Raw genomic sequence first — 17,080 nt, 5'->3', positions numbered from 1 at the left:
CTCGTTGGTGGATATGTGTGTGTGTTTGTGTGGAGTTTGCTGTTGCACCATGTTGCGTGTGGTACTTTTCATCATCAGGTGAATCATAAGAGAAATGCACAATATGTTCCTATAGTACAAACTGCAAAGCCAGCAAAAACGATTCATAATGTGCCTCTTTAATGGCGGCGGGAATAAAAGTAAAAGCAACATGTTTAAACATGATGGCAGCACACATGAAAGGGTGTGTTATCTGGATTCATACTATAGGGATGGACGCCTGCAGGGACTTAAAAAAAAAATGTTGATGTTTGTGATGAGTAGGTAGCTCACATCATCAAGTTCAAATATTTTAAGGAAGAAGAAACAGCTTCTCATACTCTAATCTTTGCTTTCAGTTGAGTTACTTGTAACGACAGGTTTTTCTGGCCCTATCTTACCTTACTTTTAATAGCTGTGCACTCACACACAAGCTTTCTCGTCTTTAATCTCTCTCTCTCCTTCATCCTCTCAGTTCTGTTAAATTAAAGGCTCCTTATCTGAATGAATTATTGTAAATATTGGCTCTGCCCCAGTGGGGAACGGCTATTTAAAAACTGTTCAAAAGGCAAAATTAAATGTTTAACTTGACAACTATTGGCACAATGAATCATGAAGGCTTCTTCCCTAACGTGTGCTGTCGTTTGTCTCTCCCAGGTATGTGGTCCTTCTCCGTTTCTGAGCTCGCCATCCCTGGCGCTGAGATAGGCCGTATATCAGCCACTGATGCCGACCTCGGCGAGAATGCCAAGCTGGAGTATACCATCCTGGAGGGGGAGACCGGGGACACGTTCAACATCACCGGAGTGAACCAAGAGGCTGTCATCATGCTCAACAAGGTAAAGGGAGGGATGACAGAGGCGGAGGGATTGGCGGAGTGGGAAGGAGGGGCGGGAAGAGGAGGAGGAAGATGAGGACAGGGTCATTTGGATGTCATGAGAGATAATGGCAGAGAAGGAGAGGAAGACAGACAGGGGGAGGGAGGGAGGGGTGATAGAGCATAAATAGAAAGGTGCTGGTGTGTTTGGGTGAAGGGGAGAAGGGCAGGGCAGAGAGGATGGAGAGAACAGATGATGAGGGGGGAGGAGATGACATGGGTAATGTGGGCAGATGTTTTTGAAAGGGGTTTTGTTTTCGATGAGTCAAAGCAGATCTAATGTTGCTTCAGCCCATTAAACTAGAATAAACCTGGAAACGTATAAGACTTTACATGACTCATCTCTCCGCAGCCTTTCCTCTGAGAGTTTTAATACACATGATCTGTACTAATCTTATCGTTCTTCCTTGTCTGACTCAAATCAGATGAGAGTGTTTTTATCGGTTTCCGACAACTGAATTTCCTGCTTGATTCACCCGCCGTAAACCAGCCTCCTTCTTTCTTTTTTATCATCTTTTTCCATCTGTTTACAGCCAACAGAATGAAACATCCATTCACAACTCAGTCAAAGCATGACACATCCACATGCAAATGTTTGCGGTGGCTGAGTTGAGTCTAATTTGCACCAAAAAGAAAGAAATGTGACCACAGTTGAGCTGTTTTTGCTGCTGCCTTTCAGTAAAGATTTCCCATGCAGTGCACTTGCATGCACTGAAAGATCAATGAGGCTCCGCCATTCCATTCAGAGTTCAGCTGGTTAATAGTTCCCTTTAGTGTAATACTACATGAATTCAATTTCAAACGGCAATTCCCTAAGTGGCCTGTCACCCTGAATAACCACGTTCTTGTGTGTTGCAACGTGGGGGCGACGAGCGCTGACACCTGCTCATTACTGGCGTGACTTGTTGAACTACATACATGTCTGTCTCAGGCCTCACATGCACTCACATGTAATGGAGGCTTAATGAGGAGAAGGGCCACGTTTGGGAGGCATGTAAATGGACTGTAAATTTAGCATCACTGCACCACATTACCATAATTTACAGGCGTCTGCCTCGTGCGATATTCATTGGACTATAGAGTTCTTCTCTGGTATTTGCTCCATCATTGATGCAGGCTTTATAACGGCTACTGGCCAATCAGAGTAGACTGGGCAATCAGACAGTGGCTGGAAACAGGAGCTGCAGCATTGGAAAGTTTGAGGAAGGTGATACATTTTTTAAGAAATAACACAAATCAAAATGATGAACCCTGAAAATTTGCACAATATGTCTCTTTTGAAATAACTTAAAATTGGAAAGAATCCTGTGGAAAAAAATCCTGTGAAAAGCAAAAATATTCCAGGAGTTTCTGAAATGTTGCCATTTTCGAGATTCATTTTTTCCAGAGAGTCGGGACAATTTGCACAAAAATCTGTCAAAACATATTGCTATTTGTATTCATAAGAGTGTTATGGGTGTTCTCGTCAGTGTAGCCATACATAGTGGTGGGTTGCATGCAGTGTGTGTATGTATGTGTGTGTGAATTCATCACTGTGTCAGTTCTCATCCTCGGGTTGGTAGGATTCGTTAAAAACAATCCGCACCTGGAGGTGGTGTGTCTCTCTGTGTGTGTGTGTGTGTGTGTGTGTGTGGGTGTGTGTGTGTTGAGCAGGATTTCCAAGCCTGGTATGAGTTTCTTTGAAGAGCAGCAGGGATACAGTAAGAGATGCAAGAGGAAAGAAATTGAAGGTGAGGAAGAGGGGAAAGAGTAGGGATGAAGGAGAAGAGAGTAGATGGGAGAGTGTTAAAATGAGGTCCTGAGAGGCAGTGACAGCAGACAGTGCAGCATAACGAGGGAGTTACAGTATGAAGGAACCAGAGAGAGACATTTAGACGGAGGAGGGGAGTTGCAGAGGCAGCAAGTGCCGCAAAATCAGTGACAGCCAAAGAGAAAAAAATTAGCACAGGAGGAGACCGAGCTGCACCGGGAGGTAGAAATATTTACCCAGAGAGACATGCGGGGTACAATGAAATGAGATAAAATAAAGAAAAAGAAACTTGGAGATGGTGAGGGCGGCAGCACGGCAGCAACAAGTGGAGTGAAGAAGAGGGAGCAGTGAAGGCAGTGAGAAAGCCGAGCTACCTGCTGTGTGTAAAGAGAGAATCGATCCATTCAACATGTGTTGGGCGAGTCCGGAGGGAAAGCTATGTAATGTAAACACCCCCGCTCTGTGGTTTGAGCCACACAATACAAAAAATGCAATTAGTATTTCAGCGTGGCTCGCTTCATGCTGTTTTGGTTTGCTTTAATCCCTCAACAAAAGCACCAAGACAGACAAAGAGATAGATTAAACTATAGTTTGCTGCTACTGGTGAAATATTTTATACGACTGGAGACAGGATACATGTGGGTTCATTCTGAATGCTTCTAAGGAAAGTGTAGCATGTATTGAATATTCTCAATCACTGTCAAAGGGAATAGCTGAGCTTGTTTACTTCACATTAGGTTTCTTTACTTATTTCTCACTATCCAGTTGACTCATGTAATCACAAGAGGGATGCAAACCTGCTTGTTTGGAATGGGCTGTTCTCTTGGCCTGTGGTGCTAAGGAGCTACTTCAGATTCATAATGGACATTGTGTGCAAAGCTGGTTTATCTGCAGTGAAGATTTTATAGTCAATGTTTTTTATAGAATGAAACTGAATCAGCTTTATTGTTGTTCATGTGTATGGTTTAAATATACCTGTAGGGTTTAAGGATTTACTAAACTGTCCTTATTTTTTCATACATGGCATGTCGTGTACTACAGAGGTCTGTTGACTCATCAACACAATCTTCAGACCCAAGTTCACAACCTTTGGCCATAAAAGCTCTGTAATTCCGCTCAGAATAAAGCATTACAGCCACAAAACAAACTTTGAAGAACAGGAAGCGATTCTGTGAATGTTGTTGACATGGTGGAGGGCAGCTCCCTTTGCAGGTCAGTCCGTCTGTGCCTGTGTGTAAGTCGGATATGGTGAAATAAAAAATATATATATTATGATCTGGTCGTGAATTTGACCGACCGTTTGACCTAATTGCCAACCACTGCTGTAGTTTGTCAGAGGACGTAGAAGAAGACATGTTCAAGGCACGCTGCCCCACCCCCGCTGACTGCTACAGAGTGCTGGACGCCTGTTTATTCGAGTTTCATTAATCTTTAATGTATCACATGTCCAAATTGCAAAAAAATTCTTCACTGCACTTTCCCGGGTGTGTAGCTGATACGATGAACGGTTTGCGAGATATGCGATGCGCATACAGGCAAACAGATGTTGTTGGAATTAGTCGGTAGGTGATGTAATTTGTCTTTTTGTCATTGGCTTAAAATGGCACTAATATTCTTTATTGTGCTTACTTAAAATATCTAAGTCAATACAGTTTACTAAATCATACCCTATCCACTTAAGTCAGACTTACCTGTTTTACATTTACTGCTAAAGAACAAGTTAATATCACTTGCAATCTTTAAGTTGAAAATCTTGACTAAATTAAGTTATTATTATTATATTATTAGTAGATATAACGTAAACTTACCTTAAAAATATGAGTTATGTTTACTTTTAAGGCTATCTGTTTTCTGCTTTTTTTAAGTAAGTTCAACTGGGATTTTCAAACACAAAAATTAAGTGGTAAAAATGGATGTAGCCTTTCAGGGAAACTAATATGATTCGTTAGAGAGTTGCCACAACACTCATAGAAAGCATAAAATACACAAAGCTATCTCCCGCTTACAATTCAACAAAAATACACAACCAGGCATTTAATTTAAATTTTTTTTTTTTGGGCTGTTGCCATGTGTGCATATGTTCAGGTTGTGTCATTATTGACTCACATGCCCTGGTGTCCATTTTCCAGAGTCAGACTGCTTTCTATAACCGCGAAGATTTTTAACAGGGGAGCGCGATGATCTGTGCGCCCCCAGAGAAGGAGAAGGATTTCCGAGTGGAACAATTTGTGTTGCCACAGAGCTGGCCTTGACCCTGCTGGTCATCTCGCTGCTGTGGGCTGAATCTCTTTAAGCGCTGATCTGAGATGCTCTCTCTCTCTCCTCCCTCCCTCTCACACGCACACACGCACACACACACACACACACACACACACACACACACACACACACACACACACACAGAATGGAGACACACCTACGAAAGTAAGCAGCAATAAACCACATAGAGAGATATACCGAGGCAGACATCAATATTACACACTTGACCTTGCAGCTCCCTGTGTTTAAACTGTGTGGAAAGAGGGGAAACAGCTGCGGCGGTGCTCGACGTCTTTACCTCAGACGATGTGTCAGATGGGAGGTGGGATGGAGACTGCATGAGCTGGGGGAGGAGGGGGGGGGAGCTAATAGCAGATTAGGGATATATGGAGCCAAGAGATGGAGCTGGAGGAAGGAGTTTGAAGATGAAGTTAAATGAGACTGAGAGAGAATGCGTGATGACAAAATGGAGCCAGGAGGAGGAGGAAGGCGCATAGAGAGAACGAGACAGATGAAGACGAGGAAGAGTGTGGATGATGATGTGCTGATGGGCGGGAGGGAGGAAGAGCACACGGTAAAGCCCCCAAAAGGCGAGGGGTTAGGCGGGGACATGCAGGGAGAAAGCTGGGTCATTAAAAGCCTGCAAGACTGTGTGCCGACTGAAGCTGCCTGCTGCTTATCACTGCTTATTTACTGTCAGTCCCACAGAGACCCCCAGCAATAAAGAGATTTCCCTCCTTCCCCCATTCTCCCATCCACTATCACCCCCCTCCCTAATTCCCCCCGTCCCTCACCCCTTCACATCATCTGCTCCTGTCTCTCTGCATTTCATTACTCTCTCCCTCTCTCTCTGATCTCCCCACCCATGTCCAAATATGCAGGGTGAGACACACAAACATAAGCACGAGTACGCAAACACACACGCGCGCGCATGCACCCTATCTCACATTCGCTCCCTCGCCTCGTCCTCGCTCTGTTTTGTGTCTTGAGGCCATGTCAGACAGTGTGTGTTGTCTGCGGCTCTGACTCAGCTTAGGTCTGCCTCATTCACATTCACAGACGAAAAGATACATGGGAAGACACACACATATGCACACAAAATCAGCCCCATGTTGACACACAAATGGACTATTCATCCATTCATTTGAAATGAATTTCCTCTTTCTCGTTTGTTCTCTCTTTTATTCTATTCCTTTTGTTCCCTGGCCCTTTAGATCTGCACCACTCCAGTTATTTACTTATTACATATTGCCGTTAATGATTGTACATATTGCTGCTAATAGATTTTTGATACAGCATGTGAACAAGGCCACAGTGTAAGTAGCAGGTAATTGAGGAATTGGCATAACGCTCTCCTTCTTGACATTGCTCTGCAGCAGTGCCCCCTAATGGCCACGGGGTAACACCTAAAGCCAGTTGGAGCGTTCACTGGTGGCTGCTAGTTAAGGTTTCATTGATATCAATCAGCCAATCAAAACCTAATCAGCCGCTACAACGAGGAGCAATTAGAAGACAGAGAAAATGTAGTCCTCAGCTGATGGACACAGATACTTTACATGTTAATCAGACACGTGATGATTGAATAAACGCCTCATGTGTTTTGATTGTTTGAGCTTTTATAACAAATGGGGCAGCAAAAAGAAAGTTTCAAAACAAACCAGGACAAAGCTTCGATTTCACAGCGACTCGTTACACATGTAAGATGTCTTTAATAGCATGTATATAACAAAGTGGGATCAGGAGACGCAACGTTATGTCACAACACCATTAATGCGTATCCGGCGATATCCCGATTCAGGACGTTCCCTTTTGAGGTACTTTTTTTTGGGGGTGCTGTGAGCTGTGTAAGCCTGCTATTTGTGCAGCTTTCACTCCTCTTACCTGGGGGACAAGCAAGCTCGCACATGTGTCAGTTTGCCGTTATTATTTCCATATGCTCTCACTTAAAAACGGCTGGCTAATCCTCGGTCACACGCCAGCAGCGCGCCCAGGATTATCTGTGTTTGTTTTCACGCGGAGGAGAGATTGTACTAATCTCCTCTGAGGGAAAAAAAGAGAGAGAGAGAGATGGAGAGAGAAAAAGAGGAAGAGAGAGAGAGAGAGAGAGAGACCAATGTCTTGCAAATACATTGAGGAAAAGGAAGACACAGGACAGGCAGGAGACAAGAGACAAGTGACAGAGGGAAGTGGAAGCGGCAGAGGAAGAACAAAGTCAAAAGGGAGATTTAGACGAATCTTTGTTCTCCCATCTCTGTAGTTGTGCTTGTTGGCAGAAATGTCCAAAGCTGCGTTTGTCATCAGACAAATGTGATGTATGATCTTGATTTAGAATGCACAAAATCAAGAAAGATCTCAAGCTGCCAAGGACAGCGGGAAGCTGAGCACAGACGCGAGCATGTACGCCACAGACCACAAGGATGTGCACTTGATTTCATACACATTTGCAGAATATTTATTTTCCATCAATTACAGAAAAATCAGTGAGAAGCACCGTCTCTGTGCTTTGAAGCCTCACCCTGCAGTAATGTATACACACTGTAAAGCGTGCACATGCCCCCTCTTCCTCGGTCGAGCATGTACGCCTATGGGCTGGCCTCTTTGAACAGACATGTATTATGTATCGCCAGTCTAGCATGCAGGTTAGCTAATTCATTTCTGCTAACTGTGAAGCAAATTTAAAAGGGAAATTCTATAGAGTCATTTGAATTTAAAAAAGGACTGTGGGAGCTCTGCATCGCAGGACAGGAGCAAGTACAGCATGTGGGTGTGTGTGTAGGAGGAGGGCAACGTTAAATAGAGATAAGGGAGTTTGTATGTTTGTATGTACGTTCAGGGACTGCAGCCAATGATTATTCTCAATTCATCTGTGTTGTGCAATAGTAGGTAGACTGGATGTTGGCTAATTTTCAATAATCATAAAATATGATTATTAAAATAAATAAAATTATTTAATTAAAATAATAAAATAATTAATTAAAGATGATAGAGTTATCAATTAAGAATAATGAAATAATTAATGAAAAACAATAAAATTATCAATTAAGAATAATAAAAGTTATAATTATAATTCATCAAAGACGGGGCACCACCCTAGTATCAGGGACCAACAATCAGTCAATAAAGATCAGTCTCATAATCTGAAAAGTTCAATTAGAAATCTCAATATTTCCTATTAATGATTATATAATGAACAGTGAAGGTTTTAAGTTCGAGCACAGGCAGTCATAATCCAGCTGTATTCACATATATATATGCACAAAGAATCACAAAAATACCAGTACTTTAAATATAAAAGGGGGTTTATTTAAGATAATGACATCAATGTAACTCAATGACTATTATCACAGCAAACCCACTATATCAAAGATAAAACACCACAAGCATCTATTACAATCGTAACACATATGTAATGCCTCCAATGTGTCTACCCGGAGGCGAGTATGTGTGTGTGCGTGTGTCTGTGTGTCTGTGTGTGTGTGGGTGGGTGTGTGTGTGTATATGTACGGGGAAGATGGAGACAAGATGGCGTCTAAAGCCGTGGTGTCGGGTTACGAAATCAAAAATGGCGTACAAGTTACACGTGGTGTCGGGTTACGAAGTCCAAAATGGCGTACAAATTACACGTGGTGTCGGGTTACAAAATGGCGGTGCACCATGTGGTTTGACCACAAGGGAATGGTGGACAAAGGTTACTTTGATCTATCTCGTGGTTCAAAGCGCCGAATGGCGTCGAGATGCGATCGCACTATCTAGATTCTAGAATGTATATAAGACGTGAAGTGCGGGGATGCAGTTCGGACGTGCGTGCAGGCGGATTTAGGAGAGAAGAGAGAGAGGAAGGAGAAGATATACACTAATTTATCAGAGGAGATCTCAAACACCGCCAGAGACAGCTTTGCGGGGACTCTACCACTCGGTACCCAAGCGAACGAACTAAGATCCGTCCCGCTGTGTACCGATCTTTTAATAGGTTAGAATCTCCGTAAAGTCGGTCTGACGGTAACACAACGCGGTGACGTAGCCGGAAATGCCGAATACGTCACGACGCGCGGGCACAATGTGGACAAAAGTAGACACGGCGGTCTCACACAAATGTACGCTCAAATAGTAACACACTAATAATTAAACTAGTCTCTGCCCAGACATAAGCCTCTTACTTGTCGATGTTCCGCGGTTGGTTCGTGCGCGAGCGGCGCGTTCCGGGAAGACGAGTGGATTTGGTTCGTGGCCGTCGGAAACAGTGATCAGCTGCTTCGTGTGATGGCAGCGGGGCAAAGCTGCGGCCGGAAAGTGGAGAGAAATCGGTCTCGTTCTCCGTGGCGAAAAGTCTCAATGCCTTGGCGAATATAAACTTGCTCTTCTGCAGGGATGAATAGCGGCGGAGCAGCTATGATTTGTGGGAGCGGAGGAAAAGTCTGTGGATAACTCGGCCGGCGAGTATTCGACTTTTGCTGCGGTCCTTTCAGAGTAAAGTTCAAGTAAAAAAAATAAAAGGAGTTGAATGAACTTAAAGTAGAAAAAATATTTAAAAAACTACAAACGTTTGTGGTTGCTCCCTTAAGTGTCTGGATCATCTGGAGGGAACCTGGAGAGGTTCTGGTCCTATCTTCAGTGCACGGGGAAATGAGCACTGATTTGGGGGAGCTCTCGGTATTTATTACCTGAGATGTGTCCGGCCTCCCTCTTGGGGGGGCCGGGGGTTTTGTTGGCTCTCGGCCAATAGAAGGCCCAAGTTGACCTCGGGCCCCGGTCAAGACAACATGGCCGCTCTGTCGAATCTCTGGAGGGTTGTCTCCTGAGGGGGAGCAAAACTCTAGACAGGCCATGAAAAGCACATGCAGGCCTCGTTTACGATCCTTTGTCTAAGCTCGATCCCCAACATCTGTTAATCATGATTAGAAGATGAATGGTTTATGTCAGTAAAAGGTCAGAAAATGGTAGAACAGAATAATCAAATCCTCCCATTTGAAAAGCGGGAACCAGTGAAGTTTCTGCTTAATAAATTACTTAAATGTTTAATCAATGGACAAAAGTTGCTGTTGGTAAAAAAATTCTCAACCATCCAAGCAAATAATCAACTGTAGTTTAAGCACCTGCATACACAGCTTTTCAGAATTTGGCAGAAGATGTGTTGAAGAAAAGGTGGGTGACATTGTAAGAAGAGAGTGTCGATAAAGAGCAGCTTAACACTGAATTTACTTCACAAAGGAGGAATGAAGTTCTGCAAAGCTCCAACTGATCTGATCGGCAGCTGCTCTTTAATGAGTCAGGTAGAAGTACAAAAAAGATTGATACCAAAAGTCTGACCATCATGGAAGAATTATATTAAATCTGATACTTTAGTCAGTCCACTCACATGAGTACACTGTGTATGCAGTGCGTGAAATCCAACAGGGTAGTGTTGTCCTAAACTTATCAGAGGACAATAGCAACTTTTGACCGATTGTTGCTTAGCATAAATATGTGCCGGCTGCTTTTGCTCACTTGACTTGAAAATAACCATTTGCCTTCCTCAGCTTCCAGTTTTTACCCATATTTGTTGGCAGTAGGGATGCCACGTTGGGAAATTTTCCCACTGGGTAATAAACTGACATTTTACTGTTGGCTCAGTACAGTGTCTACCGAGTATGGTCCTTAACGTTAGATTTCACTGTGAGCAGCCTCACTCTTTTGCTGCACTTGAAGTTGTGTGCAGGGTTTAATTACCTGGACTCATAATAACATAAAAGATCTTTTAGAAGGTTTAAGAAGTTGTGTCCTGTTGCCTCATTGTAAAGTGTACAGCTCTCTCTCTCTCTGTCTCCTCATCGTCGTCATTGGACAACTCTCCTCTCATCATCCATTAATCTGTGCTGTGACTCTGTGCTGTGACTCTGCTGTAGAGCCTGACTACCCGACCCGAATCTAACAGGACACGGTGAGTCGTCTGCCTGGGTTTAGACAGAAAAATGAAAACACCTGTCGGGCTCGGGCTCGGGTCAGACATTAGAATTCGGCCTGAGTTATGCTGCTGCTGAAAAATGATACAGACGGTGTGGCCGGTGTGCACGTTATATAATCACTTTCTGCCTGAGCACTGTGGCGGCAGCCAGTGTTACCCGTGTTCAGGGATCTTATAATAACGACGGTGAAGTGTCCATAGTTTGACACTCACTAACGTTTTGACCAATTTGACTGCACCAGCCAGGTACTTATACTGCACTGCAGTTTAACATGTGTTTCAGTGGGAACGCACTCGAAATAACAAGTGTGTGTATTGAAGCACCTGATACCTGATGCATCTGTCTCCAGGTAATTTGATGTTATTCCCCAAAATGTTTTTACCAAACATATAGGGAGACAAACAGACCAACAGGTAGTGACACCAGGTCTTCTTCAGTGAACAGAATCAATGTAATCAATTTAAACGATACAACAACTGTATGTGACATTCTGCTCAGCAGTCGTTGTCTTGTACATAGTCCATAGAGGGCGCTAAATCACAAGCACTGGCCCCCAACTAAATTCACTTTTTTAGTTACTGCAACGTCAGAAAAATGCTCAAATGTAGTTATGTTGCTCTCGGTGTGTGTGCATGTGCAAGGTCAGCATGAGAAAGCAGAGCACGTGCGAGCAGCATTCACATCCTCACATCCGCACGAAAGCAGAAAAACCCACCGGGCCGCCGAGTGATAAGTGCTTCCTGTAAGGGCGGATGAGGGAGAAGGATGAATGTATGTGCTGTTGTTTGTCAGCACGCACACTTAAAAAAAGTAAAAAAAAGAAGATGGGTGGAGTAGGGGGACGGGTGATGGAGTGTATGAGGTAGGGAAGGAAGGCGAGTGGAGTGATGGAGTGCTGGGTGGAGGTAGGGTGGGGGGGTGATGAGTGTGTGCTCATAGTGTAAGTGACACCTCTCCTCCTCAGACAGATTGTCTCTCTCTCTCTCTGTAATAGGGACCACGTCAGAGAACGTTTTTTCCCTGTCAACCCGGCAAACCCCCCCGTCCCCGTCTGCGCTTGAACACGTAGTCTCCCAATCTCTGTATCTCCATCCCACTTGACTGTGCCTCCTGTGTATTTATTTTTCCCGCCGAGATATTCCCCCAAATTGGTCACATTTTCATGTCCTTCATTCGCCCTTTTTTCTCTGCATCATTTTTAATCAATCTTCACCTCTTTCTAAAACTGCAGATTTTCTGGGAAGCAGTTTACTTTGGTTGAGAGCTCAGGGAGAAGGAGGAGAAGAGAGGGGGAAATAGAAAAGGAGAGAAAAGGACGGGGGTGGGGGGCATGAGTGAGAGGATATCAATATTCCCACTGCTGCTGGGATCCTCAAAATGATTTTTTCTCTCCGTTTGTATCCAACAGCGAGTATTCTGCATAGCCAGGGAGCCTATTTATCCTCTGTCCAACACGGGTTTCTGTGCCAATCACACCGAGATGATTCATATGAACACTTACTTTGAGGACTCACACGTACTGACGGAGGATCTGAGGACCCACCGGCTCAAAAGAACCACTTACCACACACACACACACACACACACACACACACACACACACACACACACACACACACACACACACACACACACCCCTCTCAAACAGGTATTCTGAACCAGACCCACACATGTTGCTTTCACCAGATTTACTCAACAGCAGGTGTATGTCTGGGTGGGTGGGTGTCTGTGTGTGAGACAGTGGATGTAGAGTGTGTGATTACCTGCGTGTGCGCCTCTGCCCTCGCTAACAACCATTTCGGCAAACATGATCAGAGGCTTTCTCATTGCTTCAGAGCCGGCTCGCTGGCGACGTGCGGCGCACAATCACACGGACACCTCAGACAAATAGGCTTCATAACTTCTCTGTAACAAACAATCTCTGGGGCCTGAGCCCCTATCCCAAATGAAATCTCTTCTACCTGTGTAGATGCGAGGATACAAAGGTTTTTTTTTTAACGCTCCTCATAGCTAGGTGAGAGTCTCTATGGTGATAGTGGAGTTGCCATGGTGATAGAGATGGTGTAAAACATGGAGCGTGGTTTTGTTTTATATTATCAAAAGGTATTGTTTGTGGAACTGATTTGTCAGCAGAGTGCACAACCTGCCCTGCGACTGAACGCAAACTCAGGATCCGTACGTTTGTCCAAGTTTCACTCCCACAAGGTCTGAGATGGTAACTTTACACGCTACCTGCCAGGTACCCACCAACACAGGTCCAAGTGCGTCGTCAACGCTGCAGCACCGAACAATGCTGAAGCTTGATAAAGTGTTCAGTGCGACTATACCTGAAGCACCACCTGCTCACATCCATCTGTGCTGCGTGCGGAAAGAAGCGCTAATCTCATCCAACTCCCACGAATGCATCATCATCATCCAGCGTCCTGGCAGCAAAAACACTACAGCCACAAATCCCTCCAGTCTGAGAATCTCATAACCACCCCTGCATCAATGTCAAACCAAGGCCTCGACACGTTGTTTCTTCAGTGTCGGAGCTCTCGAGAAATCCTTTCAACTCTTTGAGCATCAGGAATCTCATTGGCAATGCTGTAACATCAACACCTCATGAATGTCTTTTCTCTTCTTCACACAAAACCTCACGCACAACAACTTTCAAAGTATCACTTCAAAAATCCCAACTTCACAACATTTATGGTAACCATGGTATTATTTACTCCGATTCCTCTGCTGATTTTAGATGTGACCATTCTCCAGCCTCTGAGAGCTGTTATCTTTTGGAATAATTCATTATTTGTCATCTCGCTGCTTTTGATATGTAATTTAGCAGTCATCTGTGGAAATTGCACTGTGAGAATTGGACTTAATGAAAGGATCTGATATTCATAACTGTGACATTTGAATAATCTCTTGCTAATAAAATGAGTCATCATTACTCATTTCACAGTAGGTGTATATTTAAGCCTTGACTGATTATAAACTTCAACATTACTCTAATTATTTTTCAAATATCATCCCCCTCCCCAGGCTGTTGACTACGAGAGCCGAAGCTCCTACTCTTTCTCTGTGGAGGTCCTGAACCCCATAGTGGACCCTCGCTTCCTGCGTCGAGGCCCCTTCAAGGACCGGGCCTCCATCAGGGTAGCAGTCCTGGACGCAGACGAGCCGCCGAAGTTCTCCCGGTCGAGATATCACATGGATGTTTCTGAGAACTGTCCGCCAGCCTGCACTGTGGGCCGGGTCAGCGCTGTAGACCCTGACACTGGACTCACCAATAATATCAGGTGAAGACTCTTTCTTCATATCAAATACTGATTAAAGTCTAGGTGCAAACGAGATGCAGAGAAAAAAGGGTTTAGGTTAAAAGATTCTTCAAATTGTAACATATGTTATACAGTATATATACAGATATATATATATATATATATAGATGTTTAAGGTGCAATAACTACATTTTATACCTGTCTATGGTGATTCATAATTACTGTTACTGATAAATATTTAGATACTTTTGCTCAGTGTTTGGACAATTACAAGGGAAAACACAGTATCTAATATTAAATTTGTATGAATGTTTTTCTCCAGCTCTCTTTCACATTTGATCCACGTCAGTAATTATGTCTTTTAATAAAATACATATAAACATAAATAATAATACATAAATATGTGATGACAGATAGATTATAAACATCTAATTATGCAAAGTCCACTGGAGTCAAAGTCCGTACAGACAGGAGTAACTGGACTAGTTAATATTTAGCAGACTTGTTTTATGTTCCTTTTTTCTGTCCATGATTCCATTCTTTGTGCAAAGCTAACCAGCTGCTGACTGTAGCTTAATAGTTAGCATACAGATCAAAGACTGTATAAAGATGGATGATATGCCAGCTCCCCAAAAGTGAAGCCAAAGATTCTCTTTAGCCCCCTGGTAGCTGGCTGCAGTATAGGTCATACACCCAACCTCCTCCATGTTAGTGGACGGGACATGGACCAAATACAGTATCTGTCAGCTTAGATAGTTCTCATCATACTGATATATGTCCATTTTCCTTATTTTATGTCATTAAAATGAGGTGAAACATCATGATTTAAAGCCAAGACTGACTCGCGGTTGGGCGCGTGGATGTCTTGGCGGGATCTCCACCGCTCCACCCCCTGCTACTGTGCAGACACAGGCTCCAAATGCACAAGATGGCAATGCTCCTATCTGGGATATTTTGGCTTCATTTCTGCATAGTGGGCGGAAGTGGAGGCGTGTCATCCATCTGTATATAAAGTCTATGGCACAGACCAATGACTGTATATAAAGATGGACAATGCATATACGCCTCCTCCCACTGTACAACAACGAGGCCACAATATTGCTGGTGAAATCCTTCTGAGCCAGGATCTGTGGGATAGTGTTTAGAGAGTGGTGCTACAGGATTGAGGTCCCACCAATGCAACTGCCCGACCAATCACAGCCTGTTGTCCATGTTGTCTAAATATACAAATCCACCCTTATCCAATTTGCATGATTTTGCACGATCTCATACATTATCTGAAGTCAAATTTCTTTCTTTCCATTTTGTTGATATAGTAGAGTCAAATGTTTTCACAGAAAGAATTTGGGATAGTGTCTTTTCTCACACCATGAATAATAAAATACTGTCTACTGACATAAAAAAAATCTATTTTCACCATGTTTTTAGGAATATAATGTTTTATAAATCAGGCTGTAAATTATATATGAACAGACCCCTAGAAGTGCAAGTGAAAAAGAGATTTCTGGCTTTTTTTGAGAAAATTGCCTTTATTTTTGTGCATTGTAATTGGAATCTACAAACAGACATAGTTGTGTAAACTAAAGACATAAATGTGTATTTAGGACATTTTCTTTTCATTAGTCTGCCTGAAGACACTGTATTGAGGCAAAATGCATTCTAGGCTATTTTTCGAGTCTTGCTTTTGTGTTCATTGTTTATTAAGTATGCTGTTTTTATCAATCAATACTTAATAAGAGTTTTTACTGCAAAATGGGAATCAAACATTTAATGATCCTGAGTTATAGTTCTGAGTTTATCTCGTTTTAGAAGATAGATCACACATCCTAGGTCCTAACATTTGTCAGCCTGGGATATGCCGTTTTTTTCAGATGGAAATGCAAACCCAGCTCTTCAACTAAAACAAACACGACACCGCAGATAAGCGCTAACCGAATAAATACAAACTAACCAAATGCCCACTCAGTGTTCCCCTGAGTCTGTTCTCAACAACACGAGCTTGTAGGTTTCAGGATTTCACTTGTGCTTGTGGTAGCTTTTGTCTCACATAGTTCAACAAGGGTGGCAAAAATCTGTCTGTAACAATCACAGAAACCATGCCCCAATTAGCGCCGGCAAGAGTGTGGAGAGGAATGATAGTTGGTATATTCTTGGAGATATTTAGATAATCAGTGGCACTTCAAAAGAGCTCCTATCAGCAGCGATAATCTCCCTATATTAATTCTTTGGCCATTTAAATGCAGAATTCCTTATCTCTCCCTCGCACATTTGCAATGTGTGCTTCTTTCACTCCGCACCCCGCTGCTACTTCTGCCGGCTTCTTCCCTTCCCCTTTTCTTTTTACACATCTCTCCTCATCTTCCTCAATTCACTATGTTCACCTTCCCTCTCTCTACATGTTTACCTTTTATCCTTGTTCCACCCTGTTTTCTCTCCTCCAGGTTCTCCATTGATCCACAGTCAGACCCAGAGGCTCTGTTTCGCATCACCCCAGACACCGGCCTCATCACCACGGCCACGGAGCTGGACCGAGAACGCGAGCACTGGCACAACATCACCGTCATCGCGACGCAGAGAGGTCAGAGGTCCCACTTTGTGCACCATATTAACACTGAGGCATCATCACACAGGTTCTTTTATTTAGAGCTCAAACTCCTCAATGAGACATTTCCCACCTCTGACACCTGAACCCACTGAGTTTAAACTGTGTATTGTCTGGTGTCTGAAAAGCACAGTATCCAGTGTGTGATGCGGTTCACTAAGCGGCTTAGCTCTCAAGTCATCAAGCCAGCCAGGGGAATGTTGTCTGGCGCCATAAATAGTCTGTTACAGCTCTTCCTGAGAATCAATTGATCTATATTGTGTGAGTTATCTGATGCTGCGAAAGATTTGTTCTCATAAGGATTTGAGTGGAAACAAGGAATTAAAGCAGCAAATCAAGGACAGGCTTTGCTTTACAGGCGCACTGTAATTG

The 17,080-nt window shown here is 43.4% G+C and overlaps 1 protein-coding gene across 3 annotated transcripts in view; it reads left to right on the top strand.

The window, feature by feature from the left end:
• The window catches only part of LOC117778903, a 148,586-nt gene that overhangs the window by 109,876 nt on the left and 21,630 nt on the right, over window positions 1–17,080 (top strand). For all 3 annotated transcript variants that reach the window (XM_034614794.1, XM_034614795.1, XM_034614796.1), the window contains exons 6-8: window positions 676–857; window positions 13,871–14,127; window positions 16,548–16,684. In XM_034614794.1, the coding sequence (XP_034470685.1) occupies window positions 676–857; window positions 13,871–14,127; window positions 16,548–16,684 (576 nt within the window). The remainder of the gene's footprint in view (window positions 1–675; window positions 858–13,870; window positions 14,128–16,547; window positions 16,685–17,080) is intronic.

This window comes from Hippoglossus hippoglossus, chromosome 17 (assembly GCF_009819705.1).
Source record: "Hippoglossus hippoglossus isolate fHipHip1 chromosome 17, fHipHip1.pri, whole genome shotgun sequence".
Classification (NCBI taxonomy): domain Eukaryota; kingdom Metazoa; phylum Chordata; class Actinopteri; order Pleuronectiformes; family Pleuronectidae; genus Hippoglossus; species Hippoglossus hippoglossus.
This window is presented reverse-complemented; position numbering and strand designations above follow the sequence as displayed.